At 40.2% G+C, this 20,902-nt stretch overlaps 1 protein-coding gene across 2 annotated transcripts in view; it reads left to right on the top strand.

The window, feature by feature from the left end:
* arfgef3 (ARFGEF family member 3) overlaps positions 1-20,902 on the top strand; it is a 56,770-nt gene extending 35,868 nt beyond the window's left edge. The window contains exons 23-42 of one of the 2 annotated variants that reach the window (XM_044373123.1): positions 850-983; positions 1,284-1,429; positions 2,211-2,390; positions 2,514-2,655; positions 2,821-2,943; positions 4,179-4,282; positions 4,508-4,652; positions 4,805-4,933; positions 5,110-5,286; positions 5,730-5,844; positions 6,433-6,535; positions 11,287-11,418; positions 12,091-12,221; positions 13,105-13,113; positions 14,555-14,773; positions 14,893-15,064; positions 15,904-16,005; positions 16,530-16,924; positions 18,260-18,731; positions 19,679-20,902. In XM_044373123.1, the coding sequence (XP_044229058.1) occupies positions 850-983; positions 1,284-1,429; positions 2,211-2,390; positions 2,514-2,655; positions 2,821-2,943; positions 4,179-4,282; positions 4,508-4,652; positions 4,805-4,933; positions 5,110-5,286; positions 5,730-5,844; positions 6,433-6,535; positions 11,287-11,418; positions 12,091-12,221; positions 13,105-13,113; positions 14,555-14,773; positions 14,893-15,064; positions 15,904-16,005; positions 16,530-16,924; positions 18,260-18,731; positions 19,679-19,870 (3,322 nt within the window). In that variant the 3' untranslated portion in view covers positions 19,871-20,902. The remainder of the gene's footprint in view (positions 1-849; positions 984-1,283; positions 1,430-2,210; positions 2,391-2,513; positions 2,656-2,820; positions 2,944-4,178; positions 4,283-4,507; positions 4,653-4,804; positions 4,934-5,109; positions 5,287-5,729; positions 5,845-6,432; positions 6,536-11,286; positions 11,419-12,090; positions 12,222-13,104; positions 13,114-14,554; positions 14,774-14,892; positions 15,065-15,903; positions 16,006-16,529; positions 16,925-18,259; positions 18,732-19,678) is intronic. The other variant, XM_044373124.1, reaches the window with a different exon arrangement.

Genomic DNA, 20,902 nt, shown 5'->3' with positions numbered 1-20,902 from the left:
TTTATAACAGCCACGAGATGGCAACAGCAGTCTAAAGCTACCAGAGTGTGTGTGTGTGTGTGTGTGTGTGTGTGTGTGTGTGTGTGTGTGTGTGTGTGTGTGTGTGTGTGTGTGTGTGTGTGTGTGTGTGTGTGTGTGTGTGTGATCTTTAATCTTTGTAGGTTGGGGTTTAGGGTCCTCACAAGCATAGAAGTATAAGAATACAAATATGTGTGTGTGTATGTGTGCGTGCCAACAGTACCACACTTATTAAAGTTTATTCCCTGCCTCAACACACACACACACACACACACACACACACACACACACACACACACACACACATACACACTCCATATTTACTGCAGCAGTGTGTGTGTGTGTTGTGTGTGTGTGTGTGTGTGTGTGTGTTTATTCCAAGGATCATCTCTTATGTAACCAGATATCTGGGCTGCTTTTAGGGAGCGAATTAGAAAAAAAAAAAAAAAAAAAGTTCCCTCTGATCTTTTGGAACAGATGGACTGAACACATTTACAAGCTGAAAGTGGTGCCAAAACATAGTAAATACTCCTCTGCAAACTGCACAGGGCTGTCCCACCAAAAAAAAAAACTTGGCTTAAACTGCAACGTAGCTGTGTTTTAACCTCCAAACTTTGTCTCTCTGTGGGGTTTTTAATGTTAAGTTAACCAGGGAAGGATTTCACTCCACCGCACTTCATTTTCCCCATCAAGGAAAACCTGCCTTGCAATCGGTGATTTCACAGATGTTACATGATGGAAATAAAGCACTTCCTTGTGTGTGTGTGTGTGTGTGTGTGTGTGTGTGTGTGTGTGTGTGTGTGTGTGTGTGTGTGTGTGTGTGTGTTCCAGGTTGTTTGAAGAAGCAGCCACCAAGCTGAATCTTGTGGGTCTGGTTGGTTTCCTGCAGCAGCTGAGGAAAGCTTCTCAGAGTCAGCTGTTTGACTCCATTACTGAGACTGGAGACTATTCACTGGCTATGCCAGGTACACACGCGCACAAACCTTAATTACTTTATTCAAAACTTGATGTTTACTGTTGAAACAGGATGTTATGGCAGGATACAACAAAAGAGGGGATGATGTGAAGTGACCACAGTCATCACACTTTCCTTAAAGTGATCATAATTCTAAGATTAAATTTACATAAACACAAATTCTAATCTTCACCTTGTATCTTCAAGAAGTGAAGAAAAAGGTGCAGTCTTTCTTATGTTCTGAGAACATTACCACATATTTATGAAATTAGATTAAATAAATACTTGAATTAAATCTGTGTGTCTGCAGGAGAAGCCAAGTCGACGCTGGACCGGCGCAGCGCTCTCCATCTCTTCCGTCTGGGCGAGGCCATGCTGCGGATCGTCAGGAACAAGAACCGACCTCTGCTCCACATGATGAGGGCCTGGAGCGTGGTGGCGCCACACCTGGTGGAGGTAGGGAACTTCAGCCTCCTTTAAAAACAACAGGAGACCTGCTGCTCCACCTTAAAGGATTTATCGTTGATCGTATTACTACAAACTGTGTGCAGATGATTCAAAATCTCTTATAAATGTCTTGTTCATGTTTAGTTCATGAATAAATAGCTTCTGTTATTAAACACACACAGAGAAGTGGCACAATTATCCCAGCTGAAGTAGAATAAATGCAAGAAAAACTCTACACATCTGTGAAAGAATAATACAGCTGTAATAGTGTGTAACACTTACCAAGAATCACATAGTCCGACAAACTATCATTTTTAAATTGCAGCCACCTACTGCAAGTTGAACAGTTTGTCTATTTGCTTGCATGCAAATGAAATTTTGTGCTTGCAAACAAATCAGTTTGTGAACCTCAGATTTTTATGCAAATGAAGTTTCTCTTCTGCACAGTCCAGCAGCAGTTTGTCTTCTTCTGCTTTCTGTTCAAACAGCAGCAGTTGTATTTAATGAAGTATTGTGTGTGAAGGTTATTTTTCAAGATACATTTTTTTTTTATTGCTGTGCTCATTTTATTGAATCTCACCAAAATATTTTATTTCACATTTTTACTCAGTTTTATTGTATTTTATTGCTTGTTTGCAACCTGCGACTTGTTTATTACCTTGAACTGCATTTCATGTTTGAAAGGTGCAATAAAATAAATATGAAGTTGTAAAATATAAGCTCAAAATATCTTGAATGTACAGGTTTATATAAATAGATGAAAAGCTAAAGCTCAGTCTTTTCCTCCTAGGCGGCGTGTCATAAAGAGCGCCATGTATCCCAGAAGGCCGTTTCCTTCATCCACGACGTTCTGACAGAGGTGCTGACGAGCTGGGCGGAGCTTCCACACTTCCACTTTAACGAGGCGTTGTTCAGGCCCTTTGAGCACATCATGCAGCTGGAGCTCTGTGACGAGGACGTACAGGACCAGGTATAGTTCCAGAAATCTATTCTGAAGTCAATAAATTGTCAATTTAAGATCAATCTAGTTTTATATGTAGCACCTTTATTCTGCCATACAGCATTTAAAGGGTTCTCTGCCGCCTCCCCGCAGGTGATAACATCGATAGGCGAACTGGTGGAGATGTGTTCTCCTCAGATCCTGTCAGGATGGAGGCCTCTGTTCAGTGCTCTGAGGACCGTCCACAGCAGCAAGAGCGACACCAAAGACTACCTGCTGGGAGAATACTCCATGGGTACGTCTGACATTTACCGACACATGATAGTAAAAAAAAATACATAAAGTTCTCACTGAATGAAGGAAAATTCATTCCTCCTTTATCTCTTCTTCCTCATCTCTGTTTTTTTTCCTGCCCTCCGTCTTTCCTCCATTCCTTACATCTTTCCCACCTCTCCTCTAGGGAAGTCCCAGGCTCCGGTCTTTGACGTCTTTGAGGCTTTCATCAACACTGACAACATCCAGGTTTTTGCCAACGCTGCCACCGACTACATCATGTGCCTCATGAAGTTCGTCAAAGGCTTAGGTTTGTTTTGCTCTGTTTTCGGTTTGAGATATTACGTTTACAAGCATTTAGGGATTTCATTTTTCCTGGTATCAGGCGGTAAACTGGGTGTTTGATTTAAGACGCTCATGGCATCAATGATCGGTTTGTGTTTACATCACTTTTTTAATACGAGAGAGGAGCGGAGGGGGTTTATGTGTGTGTGTAAACACAATCACTTATTTTCTTCTTGCAAGCTGTCAGAATATTTCTGCAGAATCATTTTTTTTCTGTTACATAACAGTTATAGATTCTACAGTTTAACACTTGATAGATCTGTGAACTTTTATTTGCATCAAACTAAGAGGCTTTTAGTTGGATAATTTTTTAAATTTTGGTGCAGACTGAGAAAACTGGAATACAAGCTTGAACCACCTTAAAAAGAATATCAACCCCTTCTATTCATATACAGTATTGTTATAAACATTGTTATCACTTTTTAGCTTTTGATATATATAAAATGTTTCTGTCTCCATTTTGGTATTATTGGTAATAAGTATCTTTTGCTTTTATTAGTTGACAGTTGAGAGGTGACAGGAAATGAGGGGGAAGATGTCATTAGTGGTCGGTGTTTTAGGCTGAATTCATATTAAATCAGGCGTTGTGGTGAGTAGTAGTGATAGTTAGGGGTAGTGAGTTTAGTCTGCGGGGGACGGGGGCGGTAGGGACGCTGCAGCGGCTTGTGGCAAGAAAGTTGAACCAGAATCAACTTTTGGAGAAACGGGACCCGACATCACGCTGTGGTGATCTAATAAGAGGAAGTGCAAAGACGCTACTAGGAAGAGGGGAGGACATTTCTCTTCATTTGATAATATTAAAAAGTGAAGTTAGGCTTTTGATGACGGCTTCCTGACTCATTTAAAAAAAAAGAAGAGAGAGAGAGAGCTCAGGGAGAGAGAGAGTGGCGGTCGAGCAGAGGGAATGAAGAGAGCGAGCAGTGGTGGCGAGAAAGCCGGTGAATGAGAGGAATAAAATGTTATTTTCTGGTTATTTCACGGCGGTTACAAATAAACAGCCCCACACAGCACCTCCACACAACCCTGCAGGAACGCCTGATTTGGTCTGAATACAGCCTTAAACCCCCCCTACGGCAGAGCCAACACTTTTAAAAATACATTTCCATTCATGAATTTATCGCTTCAGAGGCTCAGTGTTTAGCGTAAGTGCTGTTTTACCTCATTACTTTTTTTTCTGCCTGTCTATTCATCTGCCTGCAGGAGAGGTGGACTATAAGGAGATTGGAGACTGTGTCCATGTGTCGGGTTACAGCTCCACTGACCTCTGCCTGCCTGCACTCGACTACCTCCGCAAATGTTCGCAGGTGTGTGTTACTCTGAAATCTCTTCAGTAACATAATAACCAAAGTACAGACTAAAACTCTTAATCGATCACACAATGTCAGTGATATTTAACTGCTCTTTCCTGTGTCTGTTCAGCCAGGGTGGCTGTTGCTTCTGCTAGAAACATAAATCACAGTACATCCTGTTTATCAGAAGATTTTCCCCCAGACTAAAGTATTTCTTTTGTCTTCTTGACTGAATGACAGCTGCTGGCTAAGATCTACAAGATGCCATCCAAGCCGGTGTTCCTCGGGGCACGGCTCGCCAGCTTACCAATGAGATCGCAGGAACGCTCAATCAGCAGCGAGGACGGGATGGACTGTGTCCTGCAGGAGTTTGATGATGACACCGGTGAAGACAAATGACTGACTTTGTCTCTTTTCCTTCCCTTTTCTTTCTCTCCTCTTTAACCCACATCAATTATTTGCTGTCTGTTTCCTTTTTATCTTCTCTGATCTCCTCTCTAGTCTCTCTTTAACCCTGATTTAAATTCTGTCCTGCAGGTCTGATCCAGGTGTGGATTTTGTTGCTGGAGCAGCTGACAGCAGCGGTTTCAAACTGTCCTCGCCAACATCAACCTCCAACTCTGGATCTGCTTTTCACTCTGCTCAGAGAGGTCACCACCGTACCGGGTAACACACACGCTACTACATTCATACTTGAATAGGACTCAAAATGTGTTTGTTTTTTTTACACAGTTCCCCATTTTTATAACAGTGCAGCAGGGAAACTTTCTATAAAAATGACTACGCTTTGTCTAAATGAGCACACACACACACATACAGTCTAACTGTGTCTCTTCATCCAGGTCCAGGGTTCGCCATCTTCTCCGTCATCCAGCTGCTGCTTCCTGTGATGTCACTGTGGCTGCAGCGTAGCCATGGCGACCACTCCTACTGGGATGTGGCGGCAGCCAACTTCAAACACGCCATTGGTCTGTGCTGCGAGCTGGTGGTGGAGCACGTCAACAGTTTCATACATTCAGGTGAGAGACGGTAGTGTACAACTAATATATAGATATTTTAACAATAGCGTGTCTCATACAGGTGTAAAAAGACAGATGAAGGAATAATTTCACATCATCTTAGTCATCATTTTCCACACATTTGTTGGCTTTCATACCTGGAACAGGTGTCAGTGGGTCGACGTCCTGATTAAGGACGCTGTGGTTTCCAGAGGTTGCAACGCTAGTTGTGTAAAGATGATGATTATTGAGGTTATAGTTTGTCTCGTGTACAATGTTTAATCATGCATCAGGGTGAAGTAGAGCATGACTGATGGCTTATTGTTGTTCCACTGTCCTCTCTACTCAAATTAAATTGTGGCCGCTCCATCTCTGTTGCATGTGCTTGTTGCTCTGTGTGTGTGTGTGTGTGTGTGTGTGTGTGTGTGTGTGTTTGTGTGTTCCCGCCTTCCCCCTCCTTGCAGATATCGGTTACGAGTCTTTGATCAACCTGATGTTGAAGGATCTGTTCAAGCTACTGGTGGCCTGTGTGTCTGAACCTGCAGAGACCATCTCCAGAGTGGGTTGCTCCTGCATCAGGTGACACACGTACACACACACACACACACACACTCTCTCTCTTTGGGAGTTGGCAGTTATTCATCAGTGTGAAAGCCATATGGAGACATAGTGAATTGAGGAATCTTTCTCTCAATATCCAACAAATCATTCAGCTCACATTTGAGATGTTTCTTTCTTTTGAAAAGGTACGAGAAGTCTGGGATTCTGGGGGCAAATTCTGAGAAGAATAAAATGCTGTTATGGTTTCCAAATTTTAACAATAATGATTTGATTCTACTAACACGTATTATCTGTGTATCCAAAGCCTGATATTTTTATTCCTGTGTCGTTGACCTCCGTTGTCCAAAAACTATTAAAAACACGTCAATGAGCCGCATCACTGCACCGGGTGACATGTGACATGACACACGGATTTTATTTTGACTCAATCCCATGTACACCACCCTGCTGCCAAAAATACCATATGTGGATTTATCCAATGCTAAAAATAGTCCTTGGAAATACTCTATTTCCTCCTGTGACCACCCATTAAAAAGGTTACAAAGGTTTTTGTCTGACAACCGCTGTTTTCTACTTTTTTCTACTGTTCTCTATGTCACTCTGCAGGTATGTGTTGGTGACGGTTGGTCCGGTATTTACAGAAGAAATGTGGAGGTTGGCCTGTTGCGCTCTGCAGGACGCTTTCTCTGCTACATTAGAGCCTGTCAAGGTACACACACACTCACACACACACACACACACTCACACACACAAGCAGTTGCGTGCAGCCTCAGATTCGTATTTAAACATAAAATGGCATATTCTACAAGCTCATGTCACATGTCAGCAGCTAACATGTAAACAGACAGTGGAAAAATATAGATAGCAAAATGAACAAATATACACATATAGAAACTCTCTCACACACACACTCCAGTCCACTGTAGTAAACCACATAATCCATCCCCCAATCTGAAGCTTCTGGTGAGGACAGAAGTAATCTAAAAGCCTTTGCTGTTAATACTGTCAACATGCTGACACTCACACATTAAGCTCGATAACCCCAGGTAACCTCACACACACACACACACACACACACACACACCGACAGAGTCCTGCTGCTCTGAGCAACACCAGTTTGTCTCCTCACTGTGTCGGGTTTTATTCTGTTCCATCTCTCATCTGTTGATTAAACTGATTGAATTGGGAGGAGAAAGACATAAATGCTGCTTTAAAGCTTTAATGTCTTTTGTAAACCCAAGTCAGGTGACTAAAGCTTGGTCTTTTTTTTTTAATTTTAAAAATACTACATCTGATATGATACCTAAGTTTGTATGTCAGTATGATTAAGATTTCAATGTCCTGTGCTACGGACTGATTTCAGTCAGCACCAAAAAGTACTGAGGTTCAATTCTCAGCCTTACTGACAACAAACAGTTGTATAAAAATGTCTCTGTATGCAGTACTGTTCCCTTGCAAAAACTATTTGAATGTTTTTTTTCATATTTTGTTGCTGTACAACATCAAAGTAATAGCACAAAGTGTGCAGAAAATAAATCGATGAGAGTCCTTTTGACAGGCAGTGTCACCTGTTTGAACTCTAAAGTCAGAAAACTTGCTGTGATCTCTCAAAAAGTTTAAAATCTGAACTAAAGTGCTAAACTTCAAAGTGTGGTAACTTGTTTCAAGTTTGAATAAAGTTTGTAACTGACTGTATAAGGTAGGGAGTTCAGAAAGTAGTCGGGTTTTGTTGATTGACATTATTTTTAAAAAATGTCCAAAAAAAGCTGAATGAAGCAAAATCATTAAAGAAAGGAAACAATTGTTGCTGGTGGGTGATCTTCAGAAGTTGGATATTTGTGCTTATATGAGACAGTTTTCCAGCCTCCTCAGATATGTGAGAAATGAACAAGCTTGTGTTAATTTGTTAATGATGGTTCCCGCTGTGTGAATGTGATGTTTCAGGGCTGTGATCACAGATTTAGCAGGTACAGCCTCAGCGGGAATCCAACCCCTGCTGTTCCATTTCAGCTACACAAGTCGGCAACTGCTAACCATTGCTGTGTGTGCATGCATGCGTGCGTGCATGTGTGTGTGTGTGTGTGTGTTCAGTAGAGGTGACATCGCCAGGCCATTTTATCAGTGGACGTTGTCTGTTCCTGCGATTCTGTGGCAGCTGCCTGACTGACTGCAGCTAAGCAGCTTTACAGCTTAGAGCCACATCTGTGTGTGTGTGTGTGTGTGTGTGTGTGTGTTTTTTGATAGAGATGATGATGAGGAGGAGGAGGAGGAGGAGCTTACTGCCACTGACAGATTTTCTTTGTTTCCAGAAAATATGATTTCAGGAGTTTAACAGGCACCAAATGACTTTTGCTCATTTGCACTTTTATTTTCTTTATGTGTGCAAGATTCTTACTGATTAAATCGACAAATGTCAACCTCACGGTGGCGCTAGAGGAAAAGTCAGGGAGTCACTAAAGTCATTAGGATTCATCCTCTGGAGAACATGAATGTCTGTACATGACGATCCATCCGATAGTTATAGAGATATTTCAGCTCATAAAGTTACAACTGCTTGTGAAAGTTAAATGTTTTGCATTAATGCATCAAGTGAAAATGATCAAATATGTTGCACTCTCTTCTTTTAAGCCTTTCTCTTCTCTTTTGTTCTCGATGAAGCAGTTTATGGTAAACTTGCATATAATAAAAAGGCGATTACAAGACAGCAGTGCACATACACTCTCTTGTGTTCATCTCTATGGTGCATCTGGGAGTTTTTAAGGCTTAAAACTCTGTTCTCAGTTTAATATAAAACATCTCAACGTATAGCTTAACATGCTCTTATCCACGTCGACTGACAAGCTGTAATTTTGTTTATGTAACAGCTTTTGTGACTGTGTTGCATGTCTGGGGTAAAGTTATTGTTTTTTGTGGCACATTGTATTTATTTAGGTCTCATGGGTGTTTTATATAAGAGTTCTGTTAGCCTTTGGCATGTTACAGAAAGTTACAGCTGCAATTACATGTTGATCTGTATGAGAGGCAGTTTTTCCATAATTTACATTTACATAGATACGTAAATGATATTGCATTATTCTAAAAGTAAAATGGGATTGGGTAGCATTTTGCAATTATTTATTTTCTCTACAGTTTGTTAAAAATTACCTGTATTTATGAGTTTTTCACGTTTTGAAGCAGGGTTGTTTTATATGCATATGGGGTCATTGGAGATTTATTAAACTGTTTATCTTTCTTTGATACATTTTGAGTAAAAATCGTGTCATTACTTTTAATATACATTTGCAGTTGCCCTCCACGTTCTTGAAAATAGAATATAATAGTAGTTCCTTAAAGTCACGTGACAATATGACTACTCTCTAATTTCTGGATGTGAAAATGCAGTCATGGGACAGAGAAGGTTAAGCCCAGATATATATATATATTTTTTTTTGGTTGATCATGTGTGCTCTTCTTCAGAGATGTCCTGCTTTACAGTTGAACTCATCTCCTCTTCTTTCAGTCAGGTTGTAAGTAAATTGATGGTAATAATATTAAAAAAGCCAATATGTTGAGAATTCTTCGCTAAAGTAAAAACAACTCAGTGTTTGTAGGACACAAGCAGTACTTGAGCCAGCAATATACAGACACCAATCCTTAAACATGTAGCTTATGCTTTCAGACACATTAACACACGACCTTTGACTGGATTTATAGAAAAGCTGATTTTTTTTATAGGCAATGCAATCAGGTCACATCCGATATATACATCTGTATATACAGTACACTGTATTAAAGCACAGTATATCATATGTAGTGTACATTTGGGTGGAAAGATACATTTGTTTGATGTAGTTGCTGGATTCAGCAGCTTTCACTATTTTTGCAAACACACAGCATGTGTACCTTTTTAAAGTGGCTATAATCTATACTTTTAATAATAACAATTTATCAAATGACAGTGTGTAATGTGCTGTAGACTAGCTGGTGAACATAGTGGAGCATTTAGCAGCTAAAGAGCCAGATATTTCCCTCAGGAGTTGGTAGAGAGTAAAAACAGAGCTAAAAGAGAGTGAATATTGGACTTACATCCACCAAGTGGACGGAAACACGACTCCAAATGAATGATAATGTTGCTCCGTAACTGCTGGATGTGGAAATAAGCAACTGTTTACTAACAAGTTCAGCATATCAACTTAAAAGCTTATATTTTGTGTTCACTACTTGTTACCGCTGCCACAACAAGCGGCCAAAAAATCAGTTAATGCAGGTTTAAAGAGGTGAAAATTAAACTAGAAAATGCAATTTCTGTAGAAATTGCGTGTGATTGCTGAAAGTGAATTTAGATTGCATAACTGGAGGCTGAACACTATTGAAAAATCTACCAAGATTAAAATCAGCAATGGGTGGAATTGAACCTACACCCTCATGTTTATGAGACAGACATGCTATGCACTGAGCTAACAAATCAGACAGCAATGCCAGGCCAGACTCTGCTGTTTAGTCTGTCCATTGCATCAAATTGACAAAAAAGAGTTGAGCTCATTAAGCAGATTGACAGCACCTGGACTCCTTCAACTCTACATAGTTCTGCCCTAAGCTGGGCTTGAACTCACAACCTTTGGATCTAAATGGAGTTCAGATATGATATGAGCTTAAACCACTGGACTATGCAGACATACTCTATAACTCACGAAAAGATGTATTCAACAAGCATATCAATCCACATTTTAGAGGAATTGACTTATGGTACATGATAGAGGATGTGAAGCAACTTTGTACATGAGAGCAATATTATGAAGTGCACTGCAGTGAGCAGATATTGAACACACAACCTTGTCATCTAAGGGGTAGCTGATCATGAGAACAGTGTTCTAAACCACTGAGCCAACAGACATTCCCAGTAATGAAAGGCAAAAATCTCCATTTTGATGATGAAAATGTATTTGTCTCAAACTAGAGCTTGAAGCCCAGAGATTTGTACATCATTAGTGAAAGCAAGATTTTAGTTTAAGCACACATCTGCTGAATGAGCTGCACAGATTGACAGTTGAATGGTTTTTATAGCACAAAGTATGCAGCAGTTGAAACGCGGCAAAAAACATATGGAAGACGGAATAAGAATAAAGAGTGAGAAGGACAATGTGTAACAGAGACAGAGAAACAAGCAGCTCAAGCTGAAAAAAATCACAGTTGGTGCAGTCTCCACATGGTATCTCCCTGATGTGTAGTTACATTTTAGAGGAACCTTATCTCTCGTTTAATTGTTAAATTTCCATTAGATCTTTGCCGTGTGATAATATCCTCCATCCAGTTTTACTAGTTTATCGTCACTCTTAACCTTGATGGCAGCAATATTCTTCTAAAACTAGCAGTTCTAATGTGGGTTCCAGCTTTGATTGCTCTCTTACTTTGGTAAAACACATTAATGACACTACTAAAAGTTAAAATGATTCAAAGCGTTCTTTCTCTTTCTCTCTGTAGAATCTTCTAGCATGTTTTCATAGCGGTTCAGACAGTTTTTCTGGTGACGCCTGTGAGGTGAAGGTGGCTGCTCCGTCCCATTCGCCCTCCGCTGAGGCAGAGTACTGGAGGATCAAAGCTATGGCTCAGCAGGTCAGTATTACTGTATGTGTACTGTATGTGTTGCAGAGCAGGTTATATAGTCAAGTCCAGTATCCATAAAGCAAAATAAGAAGCTTTTTTTCCCTTCTTTTTAAAAAAGAAAATGCTGTGCAAATGAAATCAATCAGTTTGATAGTAAGTAAAATGATAGTACAATTTTGTGTTTTTATTGCTCTGCTGTCGTCCATGTAACATAATTATGATGCAGTTTTGATCAATGCCATCTTGAAAAAGGTTGAGATTTTGTTCAAGAGAACATCCTGGTCAACTTAAGATCTAGATCATAAATTTAGATATTAATTGAGAAGAATAAAAAAAATAAAGATATCCTAAATGTATAACTATAACTTCAATATGCAAAAAACTACCCACCCAGCAGTATGAAGAATAATATTACTACTAGAAGTAGTCACACATTTTATAGGGACATAAAAAGACAAATTAAAAGAGATAATATAATCTAACCCAAAAAATTCAAGGCTGAAAAAAACAACCAAATAATTTACTATAAACTCAAACTTTCTTATGAATATAATGTCAAGATTTTAGAATTAAGTTTAGATTTACTAAATTAACTTTTAGATTAGACTTAAAAGGTCATCTTATTCTTACTACTGCTGTTGGCCCCTTGGAGCCTGTTGATGTGTCCTCTTTGTGGTCCAGGTCTTCATGTTGGACACCCAGTGCTCTCCAAAGACGCCCAACAACAAGGATGGCTTTGAGCACGCTCAGTCCTGTGTTCTCATTATCGAGCTGCCGTCTGACCAGCAGTCAAACGGACACACTCAGAAAAGGTGAACACACAGAAATACACACACACATAAGCATGGTTTGGTCCACATGTGATGATAAATTCATGGTTTCATTCAACTTCACACCTAAACTAAAACTCCATCCCCCCCTCTTGACCAAAACCTCTAACCAACAAGAGTCATGTGGGTATTTCCTTACTGGCCTTTTTCCTTCTGCTGATGATCTCAAGATAAACACAAACAGTGAATGTTGTTTGTCAGTGCTTGTGAGTGTTGTGTGTTTAAAGGCCATTTGACTCTGACTGCTATTTATTACTGTATATGACTTATTAAGTGCATTTTATAGGGAATCAATTGCAGAGTCATTAAAAAAAATAGCCAAATATTTTACTATAAACTCTGACCGTTATTATAAATGTGAAGAAGAAATATTTATTTAAGATTTAATAAATGTACTTTTACATTCAAGTTTTAGATTAATCGATCGATAAGATTAGTTTCAGGAAGAGAAGAAGAGTTCATGTGTTTTATTTTTCACAAGGTAAATTTATTTTTAATACAATGTGTTTGAAAAACTGACTGTGAAACATTTCAAATACTGGTATGTTTTTCTTTCTTATGCCACTAACTTATTTCCTACTTCCATGCCAAGATTTGCTGACAACATGTGATGCTTCTGTTGTCTGTCATGTGTTTTCCTAACAGTGACACTGAGGCAGTTTACCACAGTTTTAAAGACTTATTTTAAAATGGAAATAAAATAAAAGTATAGAAGGGGCATAGAAATATTTCCTCTTTCAGTAACTGAAGAAGAAATAAGACAACATTCAATCTCATGTCAAGACATTAAAAAATATGATCGCAAGCAAAAATGCAAGTAAATTAACTCATTTTATTGTTTGTCTTTCTGCTGCTGTGCTTACAGGAAAATAGGGTAAGGCTGATTTCAGTGACATCATATTTAACAACATTCACCTGTAGAGCTGCAAGATGCAGAGAAAATATGTTACAAAGTGAATATATAAAAGTATTGTATTTTATGACTTTGATATGTGTTGTGATGATAAGCAATAAGTTAGCATTCCAGGCTAACTCAACACAGCTGCTTCATAGTAAAACCCTTTAGTGAGCAGCTGCAGACGCAACAGCTACATTGAAGAGTTGAGTTAGCTCAAATGCGAACTGGTTGCATGTATTTCTGCCTTTTTCAACAATGATAAGATTTGATTTGATCTTAATATCTTTGGACATGTTTCATAACAGTTTTGTTAAAGGGCTATTTTGAGACACTGCACTAGTGATTGGACTTACTCACGACTGTAACAAAGTGTGCCAGAGGGAGATCAAAGGATTACGATGTTCAGACATCGCAGCCTTTTGTGATGTGTTTACTGTGGGAAAATCATGTCAGAGTAACCATAAAAATATGAAACATCTTGCAGCTCTATACACATTCCTGCAAAATCAGAGTGTTGTTTGGTGAGACGGTGCAACACACTGCTCAGTGTACAATGTGGAGTGTGTGTATGTGACAAGTGAAATGTAGCTTTGACATGTTTGTCCTGCTTAAATGTTCCTTCTGGATCGCTGTTGTTCGCTGTATGGAGTCTGTGTTTAATGTTAAATGAATTGTGTAGTTCTGTTCAAGTAGGTGACAGAGATCAACAGTTAATAATAGTATGAATAGTAGCGGATCAATTATCTTTTTACCCAAAAAACTATATTTTAGTCTGTTTGAAAGTGAACTTTCTTTATCAGTTTAATGGAAGAGGCCCTAAGAGTTCTTCCAGTACTGTTCTACATACTGCAAATTTTACCAATAGTTCTACAAAATAAAGACTTAATTTTCACTCTGTTAAACATTTTTGAGCTCCCTTTGTAAAGATTATCCTCTGAGCTTTGTGACAAACAAATGGTTCAGGATTAAACCAGAAAAAAAAGTCAGCACGTCAAAATGCCTCTTTAGAAAAGCAGGTTGTGTGTTTATTCATGCATACAGTGCACACACAGTCAGACATGTGACAAACAGCCCAATGAGACAGCACTTTACAAAGAAAAGTAATTCCACATGTCGATCCAATGATGTTTTCTTAAAAGAGTTAGAAAATTATAATTAAAGGGTTATAAAAGACCCATTTATTACTAACGGATCTGCTTTTGTGAGTTCACTTTCTCAGAAACAGATATTCTATACTTTATGTCTGGCATGTGTGAACCTGCTCTCCTCCTTTCTCCCTTTGCTTCCCTCCTTCCCTGCCTCAGTCATTCATTCTGTTCATATTTTCATTCATGTAGTTATTAAAATACGAATAATCATAAAAATCTGAATGACCTGGTTGTAATTTGACTGTCGTCCCGGTTTCTAAATCCTGCAGGATCCCATTTCGGACCATCGTGGTGAGCCTGCTGTCCCACCAGGTCCTGCTCCAAAACCTCTACGACATTCTGCTGGAGGAGTTCGTCAAGCAGCCTGAAGGTCATGAGAAGGTCACGCCTGTGACCTCTGACCCCAGCCGGCCATCTGCAGGCTTCCTACGCTACATCTCTATGACTAACTTAGCCATAATCCTGGATCTGCTGCTGGACTCTTACAGGTTACTGCACCAGTGTGTCATATATGATATACGCAGTGATGTGTGGATTTGTGATCCTGCTAATGATGATGGCTTCTTCACACGCAGCTCTTTGGTGTCTTCTTCTTCTTCTTCTGCAGGACAGCGCGGGAGTTTGACACTCGGCCGGGCCTGAAGTACCTGCTGATGAAGGTGTCAGGTGTTTGCGGAGCAGCTAACCTTTACCGTCAGTCTGCCATGAGCTTCAACTTGTACTTCCAGGCGCTGCTGTGTGCAACACTGAGCCAAGCCGACAGCATGACTGCACAGCAGGTAGTCAGCAAAACTTCTCAGTAGTTTTTCATTTAATGACATTTTGTGTTATAAGTTCCACTTTTACTTTAATTGGGGGGGTATAAGGGATCACTTGTAGTGACAAATCCACACAGAATTATCACCTGACTCTACAGTTCCTATCAGCTCTGCAAAGCCTTTCACTCTGTTCACTCCACAGTGTCTTTTCTGTATTGTTTTACTTTTACAGCTCACAACTCAGTTGCGTTTCAGTGCTCTCATCAACCTTGTTTCCAGCAGGCTGCTGTTTTTAGTGAAAAACCTAAAGAGACAGAGATGTTTCTCAGAATTTGAAGACCAAAGCAGAGCTAACAGAAAAGTGCATATTGGACTTATGATTCTAATGTTAACACATTAGCCATAACAACTTAATAAGGCTAAACGACTTCAAACATGTGTGATCTTCAGCTTTTAGTTGCTAGTTTTATTTCTGTTTCTTATTTGATAAATGTTTAGTTCTTGTGTTTTTTTTACTTCTGCTTTTGTGTTTTCGGTAGGTTTAATGAAAGAAGTTAAGAGAAGGTATTTTTATATGTTTGCAACAAATGTATCGCAATAATAATACATTAAAATTAACTAATGTCATGTATTGAGATTTTTATCTAATACTCTCTCCTCATTCTACCCAATCATTCCGCACATCTTAGCAACCACTTGGCATTCACCTAATAAATCGATCACATAGCACCATCTTGGCAACCACCTAGCAACGTCGCGATAACCATGTAGCAACATCTTAGCTACCACTTTGAGGATGCATCAGCTCATTCACAATCAAAAAAAGACTCTTTCCTATTGTTACCTTTCATTCAATTCAGGTGAAGCGGATCTTGTACGAGGAAGAGGAGGGGAGCTCTGACTCCTCTCACCCCGGCTCTGCTTCCTCAGAGGACGAAGACATATTTGAAGAAACAGCACAGGTGATACACTTACACACAAACAGCTTCTGTTCTACAGCAATAACAAGCGCATAAATAAAAAATTATATTTTTATATGTTGCTGATGAGATGTGATTAAATAACAAAATTCAACTTATTCTCACTTAAAGAAAGCTTTGACACAAATTTGTTTGAACATTGTTTCCCTTTTTATTCGAAATAAAAAGAGGATGAAGAAGAAGAACCGTGTAGTAATGATGAGCAGTGATAGCTAAACACACAAAGAAAACGGTGCAGAACAAGAAATTCATTCTTTGATTGACTTGTGACCTCAAAATGCATCGCAGAAACACCACAGGAGACAGCTTAAAAACAACTATAAAAGATTTGTGTGGATTAGTCCTCCTGGCTTTTCCCCTCTTCTATTATTCATTTCCTCTTTAGTTCGTTCCATTTTAATGAGGACAGTCCTCAGAGGGATTCCTGAACTTTTCCCCCTCCTAATATAACAAGGAGGATGGATTCCTCATGTATCACCCACTTTACTCCGTGTCCTCTACGGCAGGTCAGCCCCCCTCGCGGCCGTGAAAAGCGTCATCAGTGGCGAGCCCCGAACCCGTCGCTCAGCGTGCAGCCTCTGGGCAGCGCTGACTGGGCCTGGCTGGTGAAACGCCTCTACAAGCTGTGCATGGATCTGTGCAACAGCTACATCCAGATGCACCGGGATCTGGAGAGCACGCTGGAGGAGACGCATCTGCTGAGAGCAGGAGCAGCAGGAGGAGGAGGAGGAGATCATGTCTTCTTCCTGCCTCTCTTCCAGTCCGAGACTTCCACCCCGACGTCAGCAGGCGGGCTTTCGGCGAGGGGAACGCCTTCAGAGGAAGGCGGGTCCAGGTGTCAGACAGCGGATATCAGCACAGCGTCACCAGGAGACACACCCACACCCAGCCCAGGATACAGGTCCGGCTTTATTCATCACACACGTCAGATGAGGAAAATGTATTGTGTTTATCCACAAGCGGTCTCCAAACTGAATACATGACTGAAATGTAACACCCCGTCTACACAAGACGCATCAGTTAACCATTTGATTGGAACTGAGGCTCTTTTATTTTGATAAATACAGCTGCCTACACCTGCCATGTAACAAGCTAGTGCTTGTGCAATTGTTCACTATGAATATAAGTAAATATCAATTTTGTTTTGGTTGTTCTTTCCATCTCGTGTATATGACAAAACACACAGGTCTCAGTTTTTATCCACACAGCTTGACTCACGCTTTACATGGGTAACTGCAGGATTTTAGTCTATTTTCTCATCTGTGTGCATGAAACACAGAGTTTGTGTATTGAACTCAAGTCAAGTCATTGTTATTTGTATCGCCCAATATCACAAATCACAGATTCGCCTCAGGGGGCTTTACAATCTGTACAGCAATACAACATCCTCTATAGTTAGACCATTGATTTTGAATAAGGAAAAACTCCCTAAAAAACCTTTAGCAGGGGAAAAAAATGGAAGAAACCTTCAGAGAGGGCAGTAGAGGAGGGATTACAGAAATACAGCATGGAAAACAGCATGACAAAATTATAATCGATTCATGACATATATGAAGAATGTGATCAAGAGGACACTGAACGACTTCCAGGTGCCGCCAAAAAGTGATTTCAAAACGTTTCTGAATCCACAGCAGCACTGTGGCTGAACAGATCCAGTGTGACACTAAGGCCAAACACACAAGAGTGACTCATTTGAACGCATAATCCTGCAGAGCAGCTAGCTAGGATGCTACAGACTATGTTGAATGTTAACAATCACAATATAAATATTCTGACCTTATATCCATCCTCTTAACTAAGGTCCGGTTGGATCGGAGAGTAGAATCACATAACTCCTTGAATTTATGATGAACAACATTAACTTTTTCATCATCCTGCTCTACAGTAAACTTTCCAACCTTCCATCAGTGCTAAAATCCTTTTGGTTATGTGCTATGGAGGTTGCTGTATTTGACAGGAATCTGACACAAAATCAGCAAGGAGCACCTCTGTTCTTTAATGAAAACAACCTTGCGCCAAGTGTTCCTCCTGTTTAGGAAAGAAACACATGTTTACAACTCTTGGTTTCATTGTGATAAGTCGGTGTGAACCAAAAATAGAGTATATGAGAATTTATTTTGTTTTTGTTTAGGACCAAGTGAACTGATGTAAAATCAGCTCATAGGCCCACAGCTCAAATACTCAGTCTGTAAAGTCACCTGTCAAATCAAGTCAATCATTTTCTCTCTCTTCACAGCTGCACTGGCAGTCTGCCCCACCACTTCCGCACAGGAGAGAGGAGAGACTCCGGCATCACAGGAAGCTCAGTTCCCAGCAGCACTGGACCAGGAAGGAGAAAGGAATGGTGGGAAAGCGCGGGGAACAAACTGTACACCATTGCGACAGATAAAACCATCAGCAAACTGATGATGGAGTACAAACGTAGGAAACAGCAGCAGCAGCAGCCGCAGCAGAGCCACGTCAACCTGTTCATGAAAGAGCAGGGCCGGGCAGCGGCAGCAGGAGGAGGCGTCGGGGAGAGGAGGGGCCCAGTGGATCAACAAAGGCCCCCGCAGAGGCCCCAGCAGCTGGTGGACCAGCAGGGCCCCCCCTTGAGGCACTCAGTCAGCGCAGGGCCAGAGGTCCTCAGGCAGGAGAAACGGCCACGGTCAGGATCCACCATCAGCTCCCACAGCATCTCGCTGAGGGACTCCGAGGCTCAGATACAGGTGCAACATGTGGATGATTAGAGTAGAACACGCTAGAACTGAATTTTACTGTTAACAGCAAACAATTCCTAAAGATAAGAATGTTGATTCTTTACTTGACATAAAAAAACAGACATTTTACTCAAATTATAGGGAAATCATGTAGAATAAAAATCAATTTATTACAACTTTTGTCACTTTAAATCAGCTAATCTGATCAAAGTAAGGTGAGGTCAGCTAAATGTTTAAGATTTTAGGTTTGCAAATATATATACTAACATACGTGTGAGTCTGATAAGGTATATTTTCATGGCATATATGATAAAATGACACTCAATGACCCAAACTCTGATGTGCACATGTGGTCTCTGCTATCTCCATGTTTTTGACTATATGTTCCCTCAGGGGGTGTGTTTTAGATTAAAATGACACATTTAGGCTAAAGAGAAGTTATATTGTTTAGGATTAAGATTGGAATTGGGTTATATGTTAAAGCAGGGATTAACATTAAAGTCGGTTTAGGACTTTGTTTTGGTTGAACAAACCTTTTGTTTTGGTTTAACATTCAAATTGGTTGTAAATTAGTTTTAAGTTATGGTTACTAAAGCAAATTTGATGACCGCAGAAGCTAAGTCAAATACAACACTGCTGACTGAGACCTTTTAAATGTCCAGTGGCAGCAAGATACAAGGTGGTTCATATTTACTCTCAAGAAAACGAGAAATGAGCCAAAAATACTCCTAAAAACACATGAAACCACTGAATAAATCACAACCAGTTGCAGGTGACAGTGCAAAACCTGTGCAATCAAGATCAAAAGCTTTATTGGTTTTGGTCTAAAAACGCCAAATTAATGACTGGTATGACTGTAAAGGAGCTTGCATGTAAATGGTCAAGCAACTTTGTGCGTGTAAGAAAATAACAGTGTTCAGCGCTCTTATTAAAATCGTCTTCCTGTCCCTCTGCAGGCGTGGACCAACATGGTCTTGACTCTCCTCAATCAGGTCCTCCTCCTGTCAGATTCCTCCTTCCTGGCGCTCCAGCCGGCGCTCTACCCCTGCCTCAGCCAGCTCTCCTGCCACGTGACCGACGCACGAGTCCGCCAGGCGCTGCGCGAGTGGCTGGGCCGTGTCGGCAGACTCTATGACATCATCGTGTGACATCGCTGCGAGAGAACACGGAAGTATCGACGACAGGTGCGGTTGGACGTCGGTCAGTGAAGGACGTAAACTGATGAAAGAGGGATTAGATTGGTGGGGTAGACTTGTTTGGCGCCATTGTGCGATCATGTCAGTATGCAGTTGATTGACGAAGAGTTGATTGGTTGGTAGATGGCGCGATGTGAAGGATGAGATGTGTGGCACACTGTGACATCATAATGTCACAATAGAACAGATTGGTGGAACGATGGAGGGTTTGACTGATTGGCAGCCTTTGATGTTATCGTATTGATTGGTGGCAGGTAGGATACTGACTGGACTATGATTGGTGGACATCACATGACATCAGGTTTGAAGATATAATTGGCTGATGAATGATGTAGGGGGAAGAATGGAGGATTTCACTGGTTTGTCAAGGATTCTTTGTGTGATGGAAGTTATTTGATAGTGAATGAGTCTTTTCTGCCTCTTGTTCCTACATTTATCTCCACATACACAAAATTACATGGAAGTGCACAAAAGAACACACACACACATTGATTGTGTCAGAGCTTTTAAATATGATTTAGACTAAACTGATTTTGTTCATCATTATCATCACAGTATTGTCATTTGCCACAACATGCTCCCACGTAAATGATAAATGATGTTGAATTATCGCAGCTCTAACTGGGCTGCAGACATAAATGTGCACATGTCAATTCATTGTTCGTTATTATTATTTGGCCATTATCTCTTTTATTAATTAAGTTCCTTGCTTATATTATGTTTCAATATTGCCAAAAAACAATTTGATGGTGATACTGAGAGTACACGTAAACAAAATGTCAGTTATAATCCCTTTGTTAGGTCAAAGCTGAAACAAGAGTTTGGTTTACAACAAATGGGTTAGGTAAAAATTGTAATATTTGTAATATTTAATGTAATAGGGACGAAGTTGCCTCCCCAGATCTCCGTAAAATTAAAACAATTCCTTGCAAGTGCTGGGCGATATGGACAAAATCAAATATCATATTATTTTTGACCAAATAT

Source organism: Thunnus albacares, chromosome 14 (genome assembly GCF_914725855.1).
Source record: "Thunnus albacares chromosome 14, fThuAlb1.1, whole genome shotgun sequence".
Taxonomy (NCBI): Eukaryota; Metazoa; Chordata; class Actinopteri; order Scombriformes; family Scombridae; genus Thunnus; species Thunnus albacares.
Note: the sequence above shows the minus strand (reverse complement) of the source record. Positions and strands in the feature narration are given on the sequence as shown.